The sequence below is a fragment of the Eretmochelys imbricata genome, chromosome 6 (assembly GCF_965152235.1).
Source record: "Eretmochelys imbricata isolate rEreImb1 chromosome 6, rEreImb1.hap1, whole genome shotgun sequence".
NCBI lineage: Eukaryota > Metazoa > Chordata > Testudines > Cheloniidae > Eretmochelys > Eretmochelys imbricata.
This window is the reverse complement of record NC_135577.1, coordinates 66919354-66943511: the sequence shown is the minus strand read 5'-3', so window position 1 is coordinate 66943511 and position 24158 is coordinate 66919354. Positions and strand designations below refer to the sequence as shown.

The following is a 24158-nucleotide window of genomic DNA, read 5'->3' as shown; positions in this document are numbered from 1 at the left end:
ATTCCAGTCATAGTCAAATCTGAACCCTCGCAAATAAAAAATGATTTATAATTTTTCAAGGCAACAAGTCTAAAATGAACAAACAAGAGTTGCTGAATATATACCAGTGAAAATTTGCTTTAATTCCATTTCCTTGTTAGACCACATTGACCACTTCTCTATTCTTCACTATCCATAATTCTTCAACAAAATGAATTCATTTCACCATCTTCAGGAAATACTGTAATTACTTCATTGTGTCTTCCTTAAATAAAAATTTATTCAGACATGTTTAATTTTTTGTGTTTTTTATTTTCATCACCACCACTTTAAAGTAAAAAGAAAAGGAGTACTTGTGGCACCTTAGAGACTAACCAATTTATTTGAGCATAAGCTTTTGTGAGCTACAGCTCACTTCATCGGATGCATACTGTGGAGAGTGCAGAAGATCTTTTTATATACATACAAAGCATGAAAAAATACCTCCTCCCACCCCACTCTCCTGCTGCTAATAGCTTATCTAAAGTGATCACTCTCCTTACAATTTCAGAGTAACAGCCGTGTTAGTCTGTATTCGCAAAAAGAAAAGGAGTACTTGTGGCACCTTAGAGACTAACGAATTTATTTGAGCATGAGCTTTCGTGAGCTACAGCCTGATGAAGTGAGCTGTAGCTCACGAAAGCTCATGCTCAAATAAATTCGTTAGTCTCTAAGGTGCCACAAGTACTCCTTTTCTCCTTACAATGTGTATGATAATCAAGTTGGGCCATTTCCAGCACAAATGCAGGGTGTGAGAAAACACCCTGTGGTGTGGGCCGAGGGACGTACCGGCTGCCGCTTCCAGCAGCCCCCATTGGGCATAAGCTTGAAAAAGTGAATCCTGTGGAAACCAATAAAGAAGTCCCTGCTGAAATGGTAACTTTGAGAAACATGAACTGCCCCATTCATTTCAATCATGGCCCCACGAAATACATGATTCTGAGCTAGAATAGAATTTGGAATTTTTCCAAGATGCCATGGAATTCAACATCTTTGTTGTGGAACTCACCACTTTGCTACAACTAAGTGCCCAAACATCTTGTCTCCCTACCCTGCTGGGATTTGCCTACAACAGTCTCTTGCTCACCATAAGGGACTTATCTGGGCTATGGTGCATGCTCCCTGAACTATTCAATGGAATAAGACTACTGGATGTCAGGGAGCCACAGGTGAAGTCTACCTTGTATCTGGGAAGCAAGGAGTCAGAAGTACAGGCTGTCCAGAGAATGGATAGTTCACTGAAACTGATTACAAAGCTCCCTGCTTGCTGGGTCCAGTGGACCTGGGAGATGGAAACAAAGATTTTGAGCTGGGCTACCTGGTGGACAACACAGCTGTGGCCTAAAAGTTGTAACCAGGCTACCATGAAGAGCATAGCAAAAACACTCAACCTCAAATATCATCACTGTTGAAAATAATCATTGATTAGTTTTATGCTAATAACTATTTTCAAGCATAAATTATAGTTGTGTGTGTTTATGTAGTGGTAGGGGATAAGAATGAAGAATATTTCATGATGATTGACTGAATTAACAGTGCCACAGAACGTAGGGGTTGTATGAAATAGAGTTCCACTGGGCTGAAAAATAAGCCGTATACCTTACGAAAAATGAGTCAGTGTCTCAGCTCAGGCCCTAGTGGATAAGTGCCTGTATTAGAAAAACACGAAAACAGCTGGCAATAATTGGCACCCTTCGTGGTACCCAGAAGCCAAGAACTGTTACTGAACTATCATCTCAGCCTTAGAGGCAGTCCCTCCAGGTCACACTTATATATGTTCATAGGACAATATGGGAAAACTATGTTTTATTTATACAGTGGAAGAATAATTTGCTTCAGTTTCCAGGACTGTTAATCCAGCACCTTTCACCATAACTAGATTCGCTAAAGAACAATCTCTGATATGGCAAATGTCAACTGGAAACTCACTTGAACTCACATACAGGTTTTCAGTCTCAAAAGCAACAAGATTCAACAGCATAAAGGTACCACTCAGTTTAGTCCCATTAGTTGATCACTCAAGAAAAAAAAAAGGTAAGAAAAATACTTATTTTCTTTTAAGCTGTTTTTTAAGTTAAGCCCTGGAAATATTTAGTGTCTTCCAGATGTTAACATAGTATCAGCAATAAAACTGTGACCTATTAAATTCAATATTGTGTCAGGTCCAATGTAAGCCAAAAATTTTACAGTGCTTCTCTGTTTCATCCTTAAACTCCACACGGTTGGAATGGAGATGATGACGGTATTAGATTACTCTATTTCTGCTGAATGGTTGTTAATACTGCTACATAAGCTTGTCCCACAAATCATCTCAAGTGCATAGCTCAAAGGGCCACCTGGATCAATTTATTATGTGCAAGTTTCACAGCTGCAGCATCCCTTAAAACACAAACCATGAACTGAAGTCAGAATACAATCCTCCTGGCTATCCCTTAGCCTTTTAGACTTTTCATTTCAAAATAGCATTTTTGCTTCAAGATTTTTTTTTTTTTTTAAAGAAGGTTGAACCTGAAAACAAAATGAAAAAAAAAAATCATTTCAAGTCAAAGTGTTTTGTTTGACCCAAAACAAAACTGTTGCCATTTGAACTGAACCACATTTTTTCAAATCGGCCCCGAACGGCCGGTGTGGGGACGTGGAGAAAGGAGCAAAATTGCTCAGCTCTACTCCTAATTTCCAGTTAAAACAGTCACTCTTATTTCTCCTCTCCGCAGCCATCAACTCCCTCCTCCCATACCCAATGCCATCATTAAAAACAAACAGGGGAGAAAAACACCCTGAACATAAAACTACAAAAAATAAAAAGATGGCAATCAATTTAGAGCAAAAAGTTCTGAAAAATAAGAAAGCCAAGTAAATTTCTGACCGGACAAGCAGCAGCAGTTACTGAGCAACTGAAGAAACTGTCAATGATATTCCAGCTCTACCTCCATGGAACTTTAACCTCAAACTATCCAACGAAAACACTCCAGAACCACCATTTTTCTCAATAGCCAGTCCAGAAAAAGTGTCAACCACTTTGGAAAATTTGCAGGCTTTCTGTTACTGTGTTTGTTTTCTTAAGTAGAAAACCAGAAACACAAAAACCTTCTAAGGGAAGTACACAGAAATGGCATCCATCACTTCTGAACACCAAACTATCTACAAAACTTGTTAGCTTATTTCACCCAAACCCACCAAATAAAAGAGATTTATCTATAGCACTAACACCACACACTAACCAACAAAAAGCAAAGGGCTAGGTGCTGGCTCTGGCTGCTGCCATTTAGTGATAGATCAGCCAGGGTCAAAGAAACCTTAAAGCCAGTGTATTCTTGCTGCTTAAAGGTTTGTCCAGAAATGTAGGGCTGGCGTAGCAAGCAGAGAGGATGTGGCTGGTCACAGGCAGAAAGGTCTGGCCTGCCTAACACTCCATCAATCCCTGACTGCTCCAGGCAATGGGCAGCTGGCACAAGTTAGAGCAGCCCTGAAACTCTTAAGTCTGGAAGACTGGTTCTACAGCAACCTAAACAATGTTTGTTAGTGGGCAATTTGAATCTCTACATTCACAGTCTGGAGGTTGGAGGCAAGGGGAAACAAAGGATTATCTGCCCATTTCTGGAGTATGTCTCAAAGGTGGGTGGAACTCTGTGGCACAATCGTTGTTATTTATATTTGTATTATGCAGTAGCGCCTGGGCATCTCAGTCATGAACCAGGACTCCATTGTGCTAGAGGTTGCACAAACACAGAACAAAGACAGTCCCTGCCCCAAAGACAAGGAAGCAATGAGACAATACTGGTCAGCATGTTGTCCTGATTTTTTGTAGGCCTCAGAGCAAAGTAGAGATCTAAGGAGGATGTTGAAGGAGAATAATGAGTTAGGCTTGGGATACACTTAAAACATATACTGAAATAGCTATGTTGGTCAGGAGTGTGGAAAAAAACACCCCGGCCAAATATTGACAAACCCTCAGTGTAGCTATAGCTATGCTGACACAGAAAAGTGCTTCTGTTGGTGTAGCTAACATCCTTCTGGTTGTATATGCTGCAACACAAGGGGGCTATGCCAGCATAGACTCAGTAGCATAGACATAGACTTAGTTTTGCAGATATTTACAGGGAGCTTTTCCTAAGCATGGGAGAAAGCACAAATCAGTCCTAGCCCTAACTCTTCAACAGAATTCCCTCCGCCTCTGATGATCACTTTCAGGTTTATAAGTTAAATATATTTCAGTTAGGTCAGTATTTGACTAGGAAACTGAAAAAAAAAATCAAGGTTCTGCTTAAAGTGGTGTTGATGTAGATAGCTGGTAAATTTCTTCACTGAATTAGTATGAACCAGAGCTTAAGGGTCCACTGTTGTGCTGGGAGCTGCCCTCTTTTATATGTTATGTACAATCAAAGCTCTGATCACTCTTTGCACTGGTCTACACTTTAAAAGCATTCTGGAATAACTGTCTGCTAGGAGTGTGATTGTTTGCTGACATAGTTATGGCAGTAAAAGCCCTAGCCTAGGCGTAGTTATACCAGTATAAAGGTGCCTTATACCAGTATAGCTTATTTTTTCCTAGAACCAGAAGATGATGTAGTGGTATAAGCACGTTTATACTGATATAACAGCATCCACACAAGGGAGATTTGGCTGATTTGCCAACACACTTAAAGTGGCAAACCTTTGAAGTCTAGTCAACCCTTTGTCATCTTTGGGTTGATTCTCCTTCTTTTACACTTCAGTTTTTGCCATATTCAAGTTTGTATGTAGGCAGAATAATTACATTCTGAATTTAATTTAAACTAGAAAAATTGTTCTTCACATTCCCTTCTAAAGACACGTGTTAGTTGCTGGGGCAGAATGTAAACATTACAGAGAAAGAAATTTTTTGCAGGCGACTGTCACTTTAAAAAAAAAGGATATTATTTTCATTATATTAGGTGACAATTTTAAAATTAATGTTTGAATGAATCCAGTCTCTCATCACAATTAATGGATAGTTATACAGTATGTATTATATGAATAACAGACTTCATTTATCCTTCATGTCAAAACATTTGTGATGCAGGATCCTCTTTTAGTTTATTACAAAAGTACACAAAATCTTTATGCAAACAGACAGTATGTAAGCAGTTCTACTATCTATTAATGACTCTACTACTTCAGCACTGGATAGCTAATATCAAGAAAGATTCTTTTCTGTAGACTTAATTGATAACAGCTCTCTAAATCCAAGGGGGCTCCCATCAACCTCAAATATCAATAGTGACTAATAGCATTTTCCTCAGCTCTCACTAGATTTTTACAACTAAATCTCCATTCTGACTTCAGAAGGGAAAAAAAGGATGAAACGGCTTTATATTCCAGTTAACTGTTGCTTCTCTTTGCCATCTTACACTCTAGTGAACAGAGAACTACTACAAGGTCTTTCCTCTTTGAAACCACGTACCTCTAATGTTCCTAATAGTGCAAAGTAGAGACCAACAAAGTGAACTGGAGTACAGTTGATTCAGTGGGCACTAGAAAAACTGTAAGGATCATGCACAGAATGTGCAAGGAGTGTCCTTAATTAGGCATTGTCAGTGTTAAAACTTGACTACATGTTCCTTGCCTGTCTTGCACCATCCATGTGTGATCTCTTCACTTTTGGAAGTATGGGAGTCAATGGTGAAAATTCAAAGCAGACCAAGTATTTCTTCGCTAGCTATAAAAATCTCATCTCTGTAGGCATTAGGACCTTTACATTAAAATAAATAAACAAATAAAAGCACTGACGCATTTGGATTTTATTTACTAAAAGTACAAAGAATTACGCAACTTAAGAGAAAGAAAAATGATGTGACAATGTATGAGCCTATTAATATTTCAGTGTTCCGTTAACATCACAAAAGTATTTATTTCTTTATCTTAACTGGAAACAAGTGAACATTAAACAGCTGCTGTTTTACATAAAACTAGATCCTGCCCACAAAATTAAACTCTTTAGCAAACTCTGAGCAAGGAGAGAAAGAGAGAAGGCAACCCCCCCCCCCCCTACAAAAACCTTAGATAACAGGTATTTAGAGTTGAACAGACATAATATTAACCTTTTTAAAAAAAATGCTTTAGAAAGAACGTTAGATTTTAAGGAGAGGGGGACAAAAAACGGTTAAAATGGTTTGGAAACCAAGCAATCTCAAACTCATGGTTTCACATTTACAATACAAACACTGAACGGTGTGGAAATGTAATTTCTGTTTTGCAAAGTCTCCACCAAACACTGTGTGTCTTGCCATTATGATTATAATTTGAAATCCTGCAGTATAGGAGTGGGCAAACATCATTCCATGCTGCTCTGAAAACACAGGCCAAGGTTCCCTTCAACATTACTATGCAGGTATATCCTGTGGATGCTACATAACTGAGCATACAGTCCAGACAGACAGGTCAGAGGTAAGATAACTTTATGTCAAATGTCAAACTGACTTCTATGGCCTTCTGTGTACAAGACAACTTTAGAAAAAAATTCCCATCAGTGCTAACATTGGTAAATCAACAGGAAACTGTGTAGACAAGGCTCAAGTAGCTTCTGGCTTTTTATGTTAAGACCAATTTAACTATCAGTGTTAAAAACACTGGTGCTACCATGGAACCACTAGTAATACAAGCAAGTTCTTTCCTAAAATTCTCAGCTGCACATTTTCCTTATGAGGCAAAATACAAATCAACAATTTGAGCAAAATGATTATTTTAATTTTGTTTTTTAAAAGGGTGTAAATGCAATATAAAAATCACTGACTGAGAAAGAAATGAAAGTATAGTCTATCAACACCTTAGGAGTCATCATCATTTGTCAACTGCTGGGCTGGGCCACACTTGAGCTTCCAATCTTATCACTATAGTTTTTCTCCCTTGGCTATGATGCCTCTTAATTTCTCTCTCCTTCAATTTTTGGCTACCTGAATGAATGCTTTAATGAATTAATTCACCATACCATGTATTTAAAAAGAGTTCTGTAATTTATAGCATGTATTGTCCACTTCTTTGTATTTTCCAGATGTGTAAATCGTTATTCAGACATGGTCTACATACACGACATGTAAAGTCGTCTACAAAAACAGACTTCGCCCGCCACCCTGCCCACCGCCCATCTCTGAGTAAGTCTAGTGACGCTAACAGATTTACTCAGATAATCAAAACAAAGTCACTACATTTCAGTACTATCATCCACATCTCCCATTCTTAAAGTGATGGAAATATTGTGACATGATGGGGCTGAGTAGAAATTTAAACTTTAAGCTACCTGTTCTCTGGCTCTGAAGTTAAATGACTTCTCAATCATATCAGGGAAATTTGCCTCCCTCACCTCTCTATATTGTGGCATGAATTTTATCATTAGCTAAATATATTACCTCATGCTATTTCTCAGCTGTATCTGACTTCCACAATGCTACAAAATGTGGATCCAGAATTGGAACATCCAAAAGTCCAGGTGTGTTTGGGTCCAGGATTTCAGTTCTGGTCCCACCAAATTTAAAAAGCAATACATCAATTTCAAAATATGCCATAACAAAACAGATTCCAACAATGCAATACCATCTCATTTTGCAAATAGCAGTAATAAGTTATTCCATTCTGGTCCATGTTTTTAGTTATTTACAAGATATACTGAATAAAATATTTGAAAATACATGTAATGTGTTTTGTTTTGGAAAAAATTCTGAAAAGTGTTGAAAATTAGTTTGTGAACAGCATACATACCGCCGGCTCTCCAATGGACGTCCATCACTAGAGATGCTGCGGGGAATGTTGGCTGCTCGCTCTTGGGGCGGCATTTTCCCTTCTCCTTTCCCTGAACCAATCCTAGAGGTTCCTGGACTTTGTATCTGGGACGGTACCTGTGACATATGAGGCCCCTGCCCCTTGTTCGCATTTCGTTGCCATTTGTTATTGTTTCTGAAGGGGAATTTGAACTCATATGGAACTCCTTCATTCACTTTGTATTCCATCACTGGCATGCGACAGGTTTCTGAACAACTCCTGGAAGAAAGAAAATGAATTCACAGGTAAGATATTTGTTCATACCAAAGAAAGAAAAATAAGTATTGCCTAGAATTACATTGATAAGTGCTGGCAAATGGAACAATTAAACAGAAGGTTTTAATCCTATTTAATACATCAGTGGTTCCCAAACTTGTTCCACCGCTTGTGCAGGGAAAGCCCCTGGCGGGCCGCGCCGGTTTGTTTACCTGCCACTTCTGCAGGTTTGGCCTATCGCAGATCCCAGCAGCCACGGTTCGCTGCTCCAGGCCAATGGGAGCTGCTGGAAGCGACAGCCAGTACATCCCTTTCCCTGCACAAGCGGCGGAACAAGTTTGGGAACCACTGTAATACATGTCTTTTCTGTTGCCTTAACTTTTGTTGCAGCAGGCTTATAAACAATACTAAAACAGACAGTCAGTAAGACAAACCCAGAGAAACATGGAATAGATTAGATGAGCTAATATAGTAGATCTATCTCTATCTTCTACAATTCAATGATAAGGAGTCTGATCGATGGGATTTTATTTGCAATGAGCCCAACTCTAAAACCCGATCCAAAAAAGGGAAAATTCAGATTGAGCTGCTTCTAGTTTTTTATACAGTCAACAGAGTGTATAAGTTCTATACATTTGCTCAAAGATCACCCCTCAAAGCATCCAAAAGCATAGGTTGTCCATTGTTGCACCTCACTTCAACTCCAACTTGAAGGCCAGGTCAGACAGTTACAGTTATCTTTAAATCTTGAATTTTGAGTTCAATATGTCACTCTTTCTAGTAATGGTTCCCAATGTTTTCTAGTAACTATCAATTTACCAAATAAAGAATATGGATGTACCAGTGAGTGACTCAAAGTTCCATTCAACTGGATGTGCTTTAATCCAGTGGTTCTCAACCTTTTTGAGCTCAGGACACATTTGTAAACTTTGATGACCTGTCCTGACACAGCAAATAGCTTGAGTTACAAACAAAAATCTGGCTTACTAAATATTTCTTAGCCACTATAAACACATTAACATAGTCAATACTAAATACTCCTGAGGGAATTCTGTACCAAAAAATTAAAAATTCTGCAAAATTCTGCATATTTTGTCAAAATAACACAACATAATCATGCCGTTTTCAATGATTTTGGTAATTTATTTCAAAATACCTTTCAGCAAGTATGTCTAACAATACAAGCAACAAAAAAGATTCAAAAAATGTTTTTTTGACAAACTGATTCCTTACTAGGCATATTAACATATCTATATGGCTCCACAGCAAGCGAGCGGGACAGAGTCTCACAGACACACTTGCCCAGCCCTACCCCGCCTCGGATCCAGATGTGAAGCAAGCAGGCGCAATCCGGCAGGATCCAAGTGTGGAGGGGCTTAGTGGCGGGGGGGGGGGGGTGAATCCAGGTGTGGAATGAGAGGGTTGTGTGTGGAGCAATCAGGGTGCGGTTGGCTCAGCTGGGAGTGGGATGTGGATACACGGGCTTGTTTGGGGATTCTGGGTGTAGGGAGAATGGGACTCTGTTGGGGGGTCCAAGTGAAGGTGGTTGGGGCTCAGATACAGGGGGTGGGGCTTGGTGGGTGGTCTGGATGCAGGGGGAGTCTGAGTGTATATGAGGGGGTCAGGACGCATGGGGGTTGGGAAGACAGGCTGGGGAGTGATGAGGTTCCCGGAGATGGGTCTGATTCTGCCCCGGGAGTGGCCAGTGCAGGGGAAGAGGAAGTGTCTCTCCCACCCACCCAGTTGGAACTAGCAACTGGAGCCCAGTGCATGCTAGGAGCCATTGGCTGGGGTGTCTATAGCGCTGCCCATCCCTGAGCACACCACGATAGTGAGTGAGAACCAGAAAGAGAGAGCTCAGTGCTGCCTCCCAATGCGGTGATTTGTGACTACCCTGGCTGCTCCTAATGCCCAAACCAGACATGCCCCCCCATTCCCACACACCACTGCTAGGGAGGGGTGTGTGAATCAATTTTTCCCAGGGAAAGAGTAAAATCTACAAGGGGAATTAATTCAGTGCTTGCACAGTGGCACAGACTTCCCCTAGGAGTAACTAAACAACACTGTGCATACCGTAGTGGCATCTCCTGTCCCACGAGGCTGGCTGAGGATGGCTCCTTCTCTAGGCACTGACACCTCCTGGGTCACAGCGCACTTACTCAAATTTGGCCCAGTCTGACCCATATCCTCATGACAAAAGTGCAGCTGGGCCAAACCTGAGCTGTGACCCCATACTCCAGGGCATGATGCCTGGAGCTGGGAGCAGAGCCCCACAAGACTAGATCCACAGAAGCCAGCTCTACAGGGTGAATGCGGGATGGGCTTTGCAACTCCCTGAGGTTCCATCCCCCCCGCCCCCTTGGAGGTGGGCTCCAATCTCTGCAGGGACTAAATTTCCCCCATGATCCTTTGTGACACATTCTGGCAACCCATGGGTTGAGAAATCCTGCTTTAACCCACAATGGTGATTATGAGACTGGAAGTGGAGGTTACTTACCTGTAACGGGAGGTTCTTCAAGATGTGTGGTCCCTATGTGTATTGCATATGTAGGTGCACATGTGCACCTTGCGCCTGAGTCCAGAAGAGTTTCTTAGCAGTGTTTGTTGACCTGCATGTGCGTAGTGAGTTTCCGCGTGCCCCCAGCCAAGGGTACAACAGGTAGTATGGGGCCAACACGACTCCAACCTCCCTCTAACCATTTTGGAATCCAGTCTGAAGCAGAGGTCATGGAGTGTGGGTAGTGGAATACAGATAGGGACCACACATCTCAAAGAACCTCCAGTTACAGATAAGTAACCTCCTCCTCTTTTTCCTCTTCTTCAAGTGATGGTCCCTATGTGTATTCGATATGTGGGTGACTCGCAAACAGTGATCAGTGTGGAGGTGGGTGAGAGGATCCCAATGGAAGTGTGGTCTGCAGTATGGCCGGGCCCCAGGCAGCATCTATAGCCATCACTTATGCGATGGCGTAGTGTCTCGTGAACATGTGGATGGAGCACCATGTTGCTGAGTAACAGATGTCTTGCCAGGAGACGTCTGCTAGTGAGGCCAATGAGTCACACTTGCATAGAGTGCGCTGTCACTATCAGACAGGTATGCTGGATTGTTTGTAGCATGCGCGGATGCTCCCTGACACCCATTTGGAGATTTGTTGGGATGACAGGGCTTGATCCTTGACCATTCAATGACAACTACCAATAGCTTTGGCGATGTGTGAAAGGATAGGATACTGTGTAGGTAGAATGCTAGTGCACGGCGGACGTCAAGGAAGTGTCAGCTGGGGAGGCGTGCAGTTTGGAGCAGAAAACTGGCAGGTGGATGCACTCCACCACTTTTGGGAGGAATTTTAGGTGCAGCTCTAAGGACATCTTGTCCTTGTGGAATATCGTGGGTGGGAGGGTCTGCCATCATGGATGCTCGTTCACTGACCTGTCTGGCTGAGGTAATGGCGACCAAGAATGTCACTTTCTTTGAGAGGTGGGAGAGGGACCATGTTGCCAGCGGCTCAAAGGGAGCTTTGTGAGGGTGGAGAGAACAAGATTAATGTCCCATGGGGGCGAGGGCTTCAGTACTGCCTGAATCGCTGAGCTGGTGTATATATACACACACCAAGGGACAGTAGTGTGGCTTTGGAGTTTTGCAGTGAGTGGAGGGATTTGTCTGTTTTTTTGTGGAACAACTTGTTCTCATCAAAGGTAAGGTCCTCAATTGTACTTTGGACCTCCATGGGAAAGTCAGATGATTGTAGCCATGAGTCCCAGTACATATAACTATCTCGGTCACTAGAGTGCGAGAGGACACGTCGGCTGCATCCACAGAGGTCTGGAGGCCCACCTGGCCAACCAGATGCCCTTTGTTTACCAGCCCCTGGAATTGCTACTGATGCGCCGGTGGCAGCTTGTCCTTGAACTCTGCTGGTTTGTTGTTGTTAAAATCATACTTGGCTAGCAGAGCCTAGTAGTTAGCAATGCAGAACTGCAGCCCTGCCAAAGAATATACCTTCATGCCCAGCAGGTCCATCCACTTAGCTACTCTGTCTGAAGGGTAGACTTCTGAGGGTGTTGGAGTGCCTGCTCTGCTGCTGCATGGACAACCAGGGAGCTGGTTGTGAAAAAAAATCCAGTCCTTTAGCAGACACAAAATATCTCCTCTCCGCCCTCTTAAGTGTGGGGGCACAGGAGACAGGGATGTGTCACATTGCCCCGCTGGTTGAAGGACGGCCTCGTTAATGGGTAAAGCTACCCAAAAGGGCCCCTTGGTTTGGAGGATGCCGAGAAGTTGATGTTGTGGGTCCTGATCCTCCTCGGACCGGGTACCCAGGTCTGCCACTACCCTATAGAGCAAGTCCTGATATTTATGGGGGTTGTATGGCAGAGAGAGCGGAAGCAGAATAAGCACTTCATCAGGCAATGGGGATGCAGCAGCAGGGATCAGAGGGGCTGGCAGTACTGGTTCAATGTCTGCCTCCTCCTCATAAACCGACGGCATTGATGGGCAAGTGGGGTACAGCCAATAGGATACCTGAGATGATGCCTGGTGTTTGTGGTAGGGATCCCAGTATGGCCAAAAAGAAGGGCCCCTCAGGTATGGTGACCCCACAGGTAGTGATTCCAGGCCTCCGTTACCGGACCATATACCGAGGAGCAAGGCAGTCTGGGCTGTGAGTCTAGACTCTGGTGTTACATCAGGGAGAACAAGGGTTCCGTCTCCGAGAACTCCTCAGATTCTGACAACTGTTCTGGCAAAGAGGGAATTGTCGGTACTGGGGGGTTGCGGTGTCGCAATGGGACAGGCTTCTCGGGCAGCAGCAGAAGAGGTTCATCCTCTGGAGTAGAGATGTCATAGGTGAGAGAACCAGACAGGAGTTGAGACTGTGGGTAGGGAAGGTTCAGCTCCTCTGCCAAAAGGAAAGGCTCAGAGTGTACAGGAGTCCACATTGTTCCCATGGAGATGCCAGAGGGGCCTGGTTGCATCTGCTGAGCCAGCCTGTCTGGGAGGCACAGAGGTACCAGCAGATCAGGCAGCACATACCAGTGGGCATTCTGAATGCCTGGGTTCCAAGGTTGCTGTTAGCAGCGTCGGATCCTGTTTGCACCTGGTCTTACCCTCCACATGGGGAAACATGGGCACTGGTCTGGCTGGATCTGCGTGCGACATCTCACCAGACCTGGCCCCACTTGGGGAGGAAACGCTGCACCTGGGAGCAGTCCATGGCGGGGATCTGCTCTTATGCCCATGAGAGTGTTTTTTACACTTGTGCAGGGTCTTGTCATTGGCCTTCAGTACCATTGATTCTGGGACATGCAAGGTGCTCAGAGGAGCGCTCACTGCCAATAATGGCTGCTGTACAGGGGGTCTCCCAGTCCCTGATCTGAGTGTGCCCTCGGTCTCAGGGCTTCCTCCATAAAGTATTTATGGAGGCAGAGTTCTCGAGCTTCTTGGGCTCTGGGCGGGAAAGGCTTGCAGATGGAGCAGCAAGCTTCAAAAAGTGTGAGGCACCACTGGTGCTTGTCTCTCACAGAGAATGAGCGTGGGCAAGAAAAGCAGTTTTTAAAACCTGGATTCCAGGGCATACTCCCTGGTGGGGAGATGGTCCCCAAATGGGGAAAGAAACTACACTAATTGTAATAATTTATCTAACTACCCTAGAAAAGACAGTATACAGCTATATATACCAAATCAGAAGTAAGTCATTCTTTTAGAAAAACTAAGAGCACAAAGGAACTGGGGTTCCGACACAAGCCATGCGGCACTGAAAGGGAACTGGAGAGGCACTACCTATTATATCCTCAGCTGGGAGCAAGAGGAGACACACTATGCAAGTGCGGGTCAATGGATACAAACACTTCCGGACTCAGGCGCATGGCACACATGTGCACCCATTTGTGGAATTCACATTGGGACCATCATTTGAAGAAGAATCTGGAGCTACCAAAACAGCACTGCAGGTTAGAGAACAAACAAAAGAATACGAATTGGACAGCAGAAGTGCACTGGGACCAGCAGAGGTTTGGACAGAACAGGAAGACTAATGCACCAGTCACTAAAGCCTTCAAGTTCAGCGGTTCAGACCACTGCTTTATACCCTCCCTTCTACCAGTAGATGCGAAATATTACTACAGTCCCAGAGCAAAATATTAATATACACATTAAGAGAATGTCAATTAATGGTCTATTTAAAACTTATATAGTGGGTTAATTTACACTTTAAACGAGGCAGGGCCTGAACAAGGAACTGAGCAGCCACATGAACCAGGAACAACTCCTTAACCAACAAAAGGCTTTTTATTTGTTGCTTTCACTGAATGATAGAAAGCAAAGAAATCCTCAAAAAAGATTGAATCTTCTGGAGATATTAAAACATACCTATTAAAAGTAAACATAAAAGTGATCATCAGAAATTCTTCAAACATAAGGCCTCCCACAGGATCGTGCAGTCAGCTGCACCAACTGGGATATGACTTTTTTTTTTTTAAAATGAAGCTTAATCAGAGTTTGATTAACCTTATCTGTTCACTGGATATTGACCATTTTAAGGTTAAAAACTCTGCAAGGAATACATTCAACATGTTTACCCTGTGAATGAAAAGAAAAAATCCCACATGCTAGATCTTGTCTAGGATACAAGAAAAATATAAATTTGAGATTCCTAGTACAGCTAATTTTGAGATAATGCTTTACAAACCAAAAAGGTAATACTAACCCAAAATGAATTACATTTTTAAAAAAGTTTTATACCTTTGACATACATTGGATAATCAACCCCACTTTCCCTAAAAGTTCAATGCTTGCTAGAGACCACAAATACCAAATCTGAAGCTAAAGGGATTTATATGCTATTTTTTAGGAATTTGTGGTTTTGGGAAAGTGTCAAAATTGGGCTAAGAAATGAAAGTGGGCTACAACTTCAAAGTCACTACGAAGTCTACAAAGTAACTACTGCAACTCCATAATCATTCTAAAACCAGGTTATGGAAGAAAACAAAATAACTACAGATCAAGTTTGCAGATGACACAAAGACTGGGGGACTGGTAAATAACGAAAAAGACAAATCACTGATACTGAGTAATCTGGATCACTTTGTAAACTGGGCAGAAGCAAACAATATGCGTTTTAATATGAATAAATGTAAAACCATACATCTAGGAAGAATGAATTTAGACCATACTTTCAGAATGGGGGACTCTACTCTGGGGGAAGACTCAGAAAAAGACTTGGGGGTCATGGTGGATAATCATCGGAACGTGAACTCCCAGTGTGATTGGCCCAAAGGGCTAATGAGATCCTTGGACGTATAAACAGAAGAATCTCAAGTAGGAATAGAGAGGTTGTATCATCCCTGTATTTGGCACTGGCGTAACTGCTACAGGAATATTGTGTCCAGTTCTGGTGTCAACAGTTCAAGAAGGATGTTAATAAATTGGAGAGGATTCAGAGAAGAGCCACAAGAACGTTTAAAGAATTGGAAAACATGACATAGTGAAAGACTGAAGAAGCTCAATCTATTTAGTTTAAGAAAGAGAAGGATAAGGGGTGATTTGAGGGGTGAGTTTATAAGTACCTACATAGGGAACAGAAATTTGATAATAGAGGATTCTTCAGTCTAGCAGACAAGGCGTAATAAGATCCAAAGGCAGACAGACTAGAAATAGGGCACACATTTTTTAACAGAGTGTCATTAACCATTGGAACAACTTATCATGGGTTGTCATAGCTCTACATCACGACATTTTTAAAATCAAGACCAGCTGTTTTTCCTAAAACAGTTGCTCTAGTTCAAATTAAGGGAAGTCCTATTGATGGTGTTATACAAGAGGCTTGACTAGATGATCACAAAGGTCTCTTCTGGCCTTATAATCTATGAAAGCAACAGGTCTCTCCTACTGAACTTTAGGTGCTTCTCTCTAATTTGGCCACTAGAAGCCTTTGGGATAAACAGCATTATCATATAGTAAATGAAGTTCTTCGAGATGTGCGGCCAGTATCTGTATTCTACTGTGTGCGCGCACTTCATGTGCCTGAGACCAAAAGATTCTTGCCAGCAGGGCACATGTGCAGAGCAATTGACACATCTCCTAATGCTGCGAACTGAGGCTATAAGGGGCAGTGCAGAATAAGTGCTTCTCCAGTTCCTTCTCCACTGTGAAGCAAGGAAAAGATCTGAGGCAGAAGGAAAAGAGGGTAGTGGAACACAGATAGGGACAACACATCTCAAAGAACTCCAGTTACTATAAGATAAGTAACTTCTTTCTTCTTCCAGGGATGGTCCCTATCTGTATTCACTGTGAGTGACTGACAAGCAGTATTCACAAGAGGAGATAGGTGCGAGAATGCTGCTGATATAAATGATCACAGAACTGCTGCTCCATAGGACGTGTCTGCTGTGGAGGCTTGTACTATAGCATATCTCATGGAGGTATGAATGGAACTCCATTTAGCCCCTTTGCATATATCATCGAGTAACACTTATTGAAGTGAGGCTACTGAAGATGCCTGTGGTCTGTTAGAGGCCTCTTATCTGTTCTGCTAGGGAAAGGAATAGTTTAGGTGACATTTTGATAGATTTTGTTCTTTGCAGATAAAACACTAATGTTCCATGCATGTCCAGGGAATGGAGTCTCTTATCCTCACTGCTTGTATGAAGCTTTGGAAAAAATACAGGTAAGTGTACTGTCTCATTTATGCGAAAGTCCGGGATTACTTTAGGAGTGAATTTTGGGTGCAATTGCAACAAGACCTTATCCTTATGGAACACTGAATACAGTGGATCGCCCATCAGGGCACCAAGTCAGAGACTAACAAATTTATCTGAGCATAAGCTTTTGTGAGCTACAGCTGATGAAGTGATCCTTTATTGCTCTAACCTAGGCTACCTCCTCTAATGAGGGCTGAGCTCTTAGACTGGTTGTTGTCTTGCCCTGACTGAGGGCCTGGTCTTATAGACTTTTGCTGCCCTGCCCTGATGACAGGCCAGAGCCCCTAACTGCTGGCTACCCGCCCTGACTGAGAGCTGGGGCTCATAGACCCTTTGCTGCTCTGTTATAACTGCAGGCCAGAGCCCCTAACAGTTGGTGCCTCGCCCTGCCTGAGGGCCCGGGGTTCACATAGACTCTTTATTGCTCAGCCCAGCTCAAGTGGCCTGAGCTTTAAAGACAGCTAATTCACCCCTAACTGACTGCCGTTCTAAGGGTGAGACTGCGACGAGGCGTGGTCTCCCTCAGAGGTAGAACAGCAGGGATGGCCACACACTTTTACATTTGCATATTTAAGTTATAAACTCTTTGAGATAGGGATGACTTACTATATGTTTGTATAGCACATAGAAGAATGGGTCCCCTTCAATTAGGGCCTTTAGATATTACTGTAATACAAATCATAAATTATCTCCTGGATTATGCAGAAAAGGAAATTTGACTTTGGAAAATTTATTGCTAAAAATAAATTGCTTTGTGAAAAGATTTAACTTTAGTCTTTAATGATATATTTATTATTCAATATTTACGAAAATTTACAAATGTAAAAATGTATAAATCATTATGAATTTTTTGGATGCAGTAGGCAGGACGAGGAATTGGCATTTGGGAGTTTATAACTGAGTAATAAGCTACTTATGATCTTTGCCCCAACACAATAACAAAACCACTGTCAGGAGGGTGAGTATTTTGAAAAATACTGTTATAGCTCTTCCTGCTGTGATTGTGGCCAGACTGAAGCTAAGCCTACTTTTAGCTGTGCTTAATTTAATTCAGCCAAGATATTTGAAATAAGTGGGATCTGTGCTAGAATTTTACGTTCTAACCTTTTTGCCATGATTGCAGCTGGACTTTTCATTTGCTGATCTGGCCAGATACTGTACAAAAGCATTTCAAATAGCTCACAAGAATGATCTTGTGCCACTTCTCATTTCAACCTCTGACATGCATTCAATTTTGTACTGACACTTTAGGGACAGTTGTAGCACCTGTTCTTTCCCCCTCATTTGATTCTCATTCACAAAATGGGCTACCCTGGTTGTTCTTATGGCAATTCTAAAAGATTAAAAACAAAAGTGGGCTTTTTACAATTAGGACTCCTGTCTAACTTGCAGGTGGTCTCCTTTGTTATGATGATGATCACATCTCAAAATAATAATAATATCACAAATCACTGTAACACAGTACCTCCTCAAACAGATCATTTGCATATTTGATTCTTGTACTTGGTTTTCTTCTAACCAAATTTAAGCACAAACTTGAGCTGACAAAGTGGACAAGTTCAGTCTACATAGGTACCTTCTCTCATATTTAAATAATGTTTATGAGGAATTAATACATGGTATTTGAGAGATGGGAAGCCGTGATATGACTGAATAGAGAAGCAATAAAAATGATAAACAGATTGGGAAAACAGAGCTCCAAGAAAAGATGAAGGAAATTGGGAATGTTCAGTTTAGCAAGAAAACCACCAGATAAAAGTTTATCCATGATCAAATGCTACATTTAAAAACTATAAAAGCAATAAAAAAGTTGACAGCCTGCCTGGAACTCAGCAAGGGTTGAGAGTGCTGTGGAGTCAGCAAGCTCAGCCACTGAGGAGACAGTCTCAATCTGCAGCAAGTTCCCTGACCAATACATACACAGATAGATTGACTGGCTCTAGTCACATGTAGCCTTGCTTGGCTGGAAGGGGAATGGAACATCTGGCATTGGGGAAAAGGATTCATAGGAATTAAAAGTTCTCTGTGAATGAGAGGAAAATTAACTAGTATTTTGATGCATCATAAATGTACACTTGTCAGTTCAGAGATGTGTGATCTGCACAAGGTGTTTGTGGGAGTTTGAAGGATACTTTGAGAGTATTATGATTTTTACTAAACTACTGTACACGTAATAGATATTTTGTGGAGCTGAAGTGTAAATTTAGACAGCGTGCCCCCTTTTGCAACTTGTTTCAGTTGACAATATGGGATGCTGTAACATAATTCTTTAATAATCTTTATACAGGCCGGAATTTATTCCAATGTCAAAGTAGCAAGGGGGAAAAGTTCTGCATTTTTAAAACAAAATAAATTTCTTGCCCAAAGGTAGCTCTAGATGGCATTAACTCTCATTCTGTCACCTCACAATACCTGCGTGGAGTGCAGTCCTCATGTGGAGGAATGATGACAACCTTCACAGTTACTGATGTTCTCAGCAGGTCAATCATTTGTTCATGGCTTAGAGTGGCTACAGCCACTTTGCAGATCTCCACTAGCCGGCTGCCCTGTCGTAATCCTGCCTGCCAAGCATAGCCATAGGGCTCAACGTCTGCCACAATGCCTTCATAGTTCACATGGAAACCAAGCTGACCCAGTCCATTCCTACGTAACGTCATCTCCGTGGTCTCACAGCCCTTTGTCACAAACTGAGAATTGAAATGAAGAGGAAAGAGTGATTAGTGTAATGAATTATAATCTGAGAGGGCTATAATTCTGGGTTTTACAGCCACAGTCCAAGATGGGTTATGGAGAAAGGGAACAGAAGTACTTTGTCTCAAGAAAAGTCCCCACTGATATATACAATACCAGTTCAAACAAGTCCCTTTATTCAAGCTGGATATTTAAGATAGCAGCTGATTGCACAGAATTAACTAGTGGTATTGTAGTTCTGCCTTAAAATTCCACTTATTTCATAGGAACATTAAAGGATGTGGCAGTGCACAACAGGTAAGTGTGGAGGACTTACACAAGCACCTGTATTTCATATTTAAAATTTGACATTTTTACTAGGTCTGTGGATATTTCACAAAACTACCATTTCTCCATTATTCAGTACAATAGTTTGATGGTGTGCAACTATCCAATTTAGTGGAACTGGAACCTTCTGCCACTGTCTTAACTGGCACCAGGGTGACTACAGGTTCTAAATGCTTGACCAATGGCATGTGTGTCTCCTTCCCTCTTGTTCAGTCTACAATTGTTATTTTTAATGTAGTGGAGAACACAGCTGCTACAAATACGTCTTTCCTTCATGACACAGTATTATGTGGACAAATAGTGAAGATGGACAGACATTTTCTAGACAAAAAATAACAATGCAATGAATTGTTTATTTTACTTTATTACTATTATTTGTATTGAGACAGCATCTAGAGGCCTCAATCTAGATTGGGGCCTGATTTGCTAGGCACTGTTCAGACACATAGTAAGGCAACTCCTACTCAAACTTTATTTGAGACTAAATATAACATGGATATGACAGAGTAAAGAGGAAACAAGAGAAATAGATAAGATCATTTGACTAGACAGGCATTTACTGTACAACTTGATGGTTCCTGAAGGTACCAAATTTTTTCTCATTCTTTTTAAACGACATCAGCTACTCCTGACTCATGCAAAACAACCAACAATGGCTGGCTACTTTCTGGTAGATGTCAAAGTAGAGGTGTGTGTGTGTGGGGTGGGGGGGAATAGAGAGAGAAAACAGGAAATGGCCTTGTGGAATTAATTAATTAACAAACAGTGATTGTAAGCATTGTAATTCATTTGTTACAAAGACCAAATTTTAATTTAGAAAAAAAAAATTCTAACCTCCAGCCTTTTCACGACCTCTTTGATATCATCAGAGTTGTTGATAAAGCTCTCCACAGAAACACATTCACCCCTGTCATAGAAGAGTTTGATGCTTGTGTCCGTTGAAGTCCACCCTATCACATCTCTGCAGGAACAATTGAACACCACACTCTTTGTATCCTGCTCAATGAGAACTACAAACTCATTAGATACACCCAGGAGACAGTCTATTTCCATACCCTTGCAATAGTCCTTTGCGTGGACACTCCACACAATGGCACCAGAACTATGGAGCTCTGCTCCTGGATAAGGTTTGGACTTTTCCTTCTTTTTTGAAGCAAGTGAAATGAAGGGGAACTTGCCAGATGGGTCAATGGGTGTATTGGTGACATTCTTTTCTGCTAGATCTTTCAAGTACTCTTGGCGTGTCCTGGTGGCCATGGCACGGAACTTCTCGGATTTATGAGCAGCATTCTCTGCATTAATCACTTTGGCCAGTAAGAAGTCCCTGAACACATTTGATTTAGGAAAGGTAACACCTTTTGGGATTGGTGGTCCAAAGGATGGAACATCTCTGGATCTTGTCACAGCAACACTAGAAGAAATACAGAAATGAAGAAGTGATGTGTCAACATTTTAATTTCTCCTTAGCGGTTTATGGAATCTACAGAACCCACAGATATGCCCTTCTCAGGCCACCCTCTGATTTTCACACAGACCTACACTGGCAAAAGAAAGGGTTGCTTGATTCACCAGAGGCACAAAGTATCTGCAGTTAACATGCAGACAATTATTTTTTTACTTTGCTAGTTTCTCAAAGTTTTCTATAATGTATATATCAGAGAAGGGGATAGAGGAGAGAGGTAAATAATCACTCACTCTTCTTAATGCTCTCAATTGCCCTGCTAAAAAAAATAATCTAATAACTAAATGCTTCGTTACATATAATGTGCAAAATTTTCACAATACCCCACATTGGAAACCCACACAAAACTCTGTATTTGCATGTTTACTTCAGGTACAATTACACGCAAAAACAATGTTTATACTAACTTGAGAATGTGGCCAATATAATATATTGTAATATATGTTAATAACAACACAATTAAAATGTTAATAGCCAAGTATTTGGGTAAGTCCCATATATTCAATTTTTTGTAAATCAATGCTGTTGGGGGCATATATTAATATATTACATTCTCTGAGTTGTACATGACTCACCTATGAGGTGAAGAGGAACAATTCTGGCTCCTGTACTTATTCTTTAATATTTATACTATGGCAGCATCTATGATTGACCATATTAATTAAGACCGATAATTAATTCATTGTAAACCATTTTTCGTTTTATTTTTAGCAAAACTAACACTCTTTTGATGTTTTCATTTAGATACACTAACTCAAATTTTCTTACTTGTGTATGAATAAAAATGTGGGTATATAATCTATATGCACAATCACCATGATTGTATGCACAATTTAAAAAACATTGGTCTGTTTTCTTTAAGGTCAGCACTGCTCTGTGTCAGTTGGAAAAAGCTGTCTTCTTAACCAGTCATTCAGGATAGGTGAACTGCTTGGACCAAATCTGACTACTCTAAACTCCTGCTCAATTTACCCCTTGAACAGAAATGTTACTTTTGTATGGTTTATAAAGACCTCTCCTCCCAGAAGAGGGGGAAGGAAGCAGGGGGAGGATGGGATGCATGCTCTTCTCTTATGGTCAGTTAAAGGCGGTTTATAGAGCTGTTTTACATCAACAGAGAAGCACAAAACAGCTATGGTGTATATCCCAGATTCCCCCTCCCTGCTGTTTCCTGCATTCCCATTCCACAACCCCAAGTTTCCCCCCTATCTTTCCACCCCCTATGTTAATCTGTGCACTGCGCACACATCCACCCGTTTCACTCTCTTGTGTCTTCCCTCTCACCCCTGCGTTCGGTACCTCTTGTGCAACAAGTAGCTTTTTCAGAAAAAACATTTAGGATTAACGGTTATGTTTGGCATTATTCATAACTGAAAGTTTGTCCTTAACAGAGAGTAGTGCATAAAACATCCTTCAGAGAAATTCACCAGGCTTTGTCCTCATTCAAAATGGCAACAACCACACAGTATTTTTTATAGGACTCAGGTCACAAGTTGCTCTCAGTTTAGGCGGCCTTCTTAAAATGACCGTAGTATCCTGTTGGTCCCAATGGGAATGAACTCAAGCTGCCCTCAGGGAAGACAGTGCATCCCTGTTCTGTCAAAAGGCAAACAGGAACTGGAGAATGCGGGTGGTGACTAAATTTACTGAAAGCAGCTTGATGTTTCAATCCCATTGAGAATAAGAGGTGACAACCATTTTTGAGAGTTTTTCTGAAGGAGTAACAGCCGTGTTAGTCTGTATTCGCAAAAAGAAAAGGAGTACTTGTGGCACCTTAGAGACAAAGATGGACTACAAGCCGTCAGGAACACTATCCCCGATAATGTCACGGCTAACCTGGTGGCTGAACTTTGTGACTTTGTCCTTACCCATAACTATTTCACATTTGGCGACAATGTATACCTTCAGATCAGCGGCACTGCTATGGGTACCCGCATGGCCCCACAGTACGCCAACATTTTTATGGCTGATTTAGAACAACGCTTCCTCAGCTCTCGTCCCCTAAAGCCCCTACTCTACTTGCGCTATATTGATGACATCTTCATCATCTGGACCCATGGAAAAGAAGCCCTTGAGGAATTCCACCATGATTTCAACAATTTCCATCCCACCATCAACCTCAGCCTGGTCCAGTCCACACAAGAGATCCACTTCCTGGACACTACAGTGCTAATAAACAATGGTCACATAAACACCACCCTATACCGGAAACCTACTGACCGCTATTCCTACCTGCATGCCTCCAGCTTTCACCCTGACCACACCACACGATCCATCGTCTACAGCCAAGCTCTGCGATACAACCGCATTTGCTCCAACCCCTCAGACAGAGACAAACACCTACAAGATCTCTGTCAAGCTTTCTTACAACTACAATACCCACCTGCGGAAGTAAAGAAACAGATTGATAGAGCCAGAAGAGTTCCCAGAAGTTACCTACTACAGGACAAGCCTAACAAAGAAAATAACAGAACGCCACTAGCCGTCACCTTCAGCCCCCAACTAAAACCCCTCCAACGCATTATTAAGGATCTACAACCTATCCTAAAGGATGACCCAACACTCTCACAAATCTTGGGAGACAGGCCAGTCCTTGCCTACAGACAGCCCCGCAACCTGAAGCAAATACTCACCAACAACCACATACCACACAACAGAACCACTAACCCAGGAACTTATCCTTGCAACAAAGCCCGTTGCCAATTGTGCCCACATATCTATTCAGGGGACACCATCACAGGGCCTAATAACATCAGCCACACTATCAGAGGTTCGTTCACCTGCACATCCACCAATGTGATTTATGCCATCATGTGCCAGCAATGCCCCTCTGCCATGTACATTGGTCAAACTGGACAGTCTCTACGTAAAAGAATAAATGGACACAAATCAGATGTCAAGAATTATAACGTTCATAAACCAGTCGGAGAACACTTCAATCTCTCTGGTCACGCAATCACAGACATGAAGGTCG

General features: G+C 41.9%; 1 protein-coding gene across 3 annotated transcripts in view; it reads right to left on the bottom strand.

The window, feature by feature from the left end:
- The window catches only part of SIPA1L1 (signal induced proliferation associated 1 like 1), a 380780-nt gene that overhangs the window by 54784 nt on the left and 301838 nt on the right, over positions 1 to 24158 (bottom strand). For all 3 annotated transcript variants that reach the window (XM_077818752.1, XM_077818751.1, XM_077818753.1), the window contains 3 exons: positions 20557 to 21133; positions 19117 to 19391; positions 7732 to 8010 (listed from right to left, as the gene is read on the bottom strand). In XM_077818752.1, the coding sequence (XP_077674878.1) occupies positions 7732 to 8010; positions 19117 to 19391; positions 20557 to 21133 (1131 nt within the window). The remainder of the gene's footprint in view (positions 1 to 7731; positions 8011 to 19116; positions 19392 to 20556; positions 21134 to 24158) is intronic.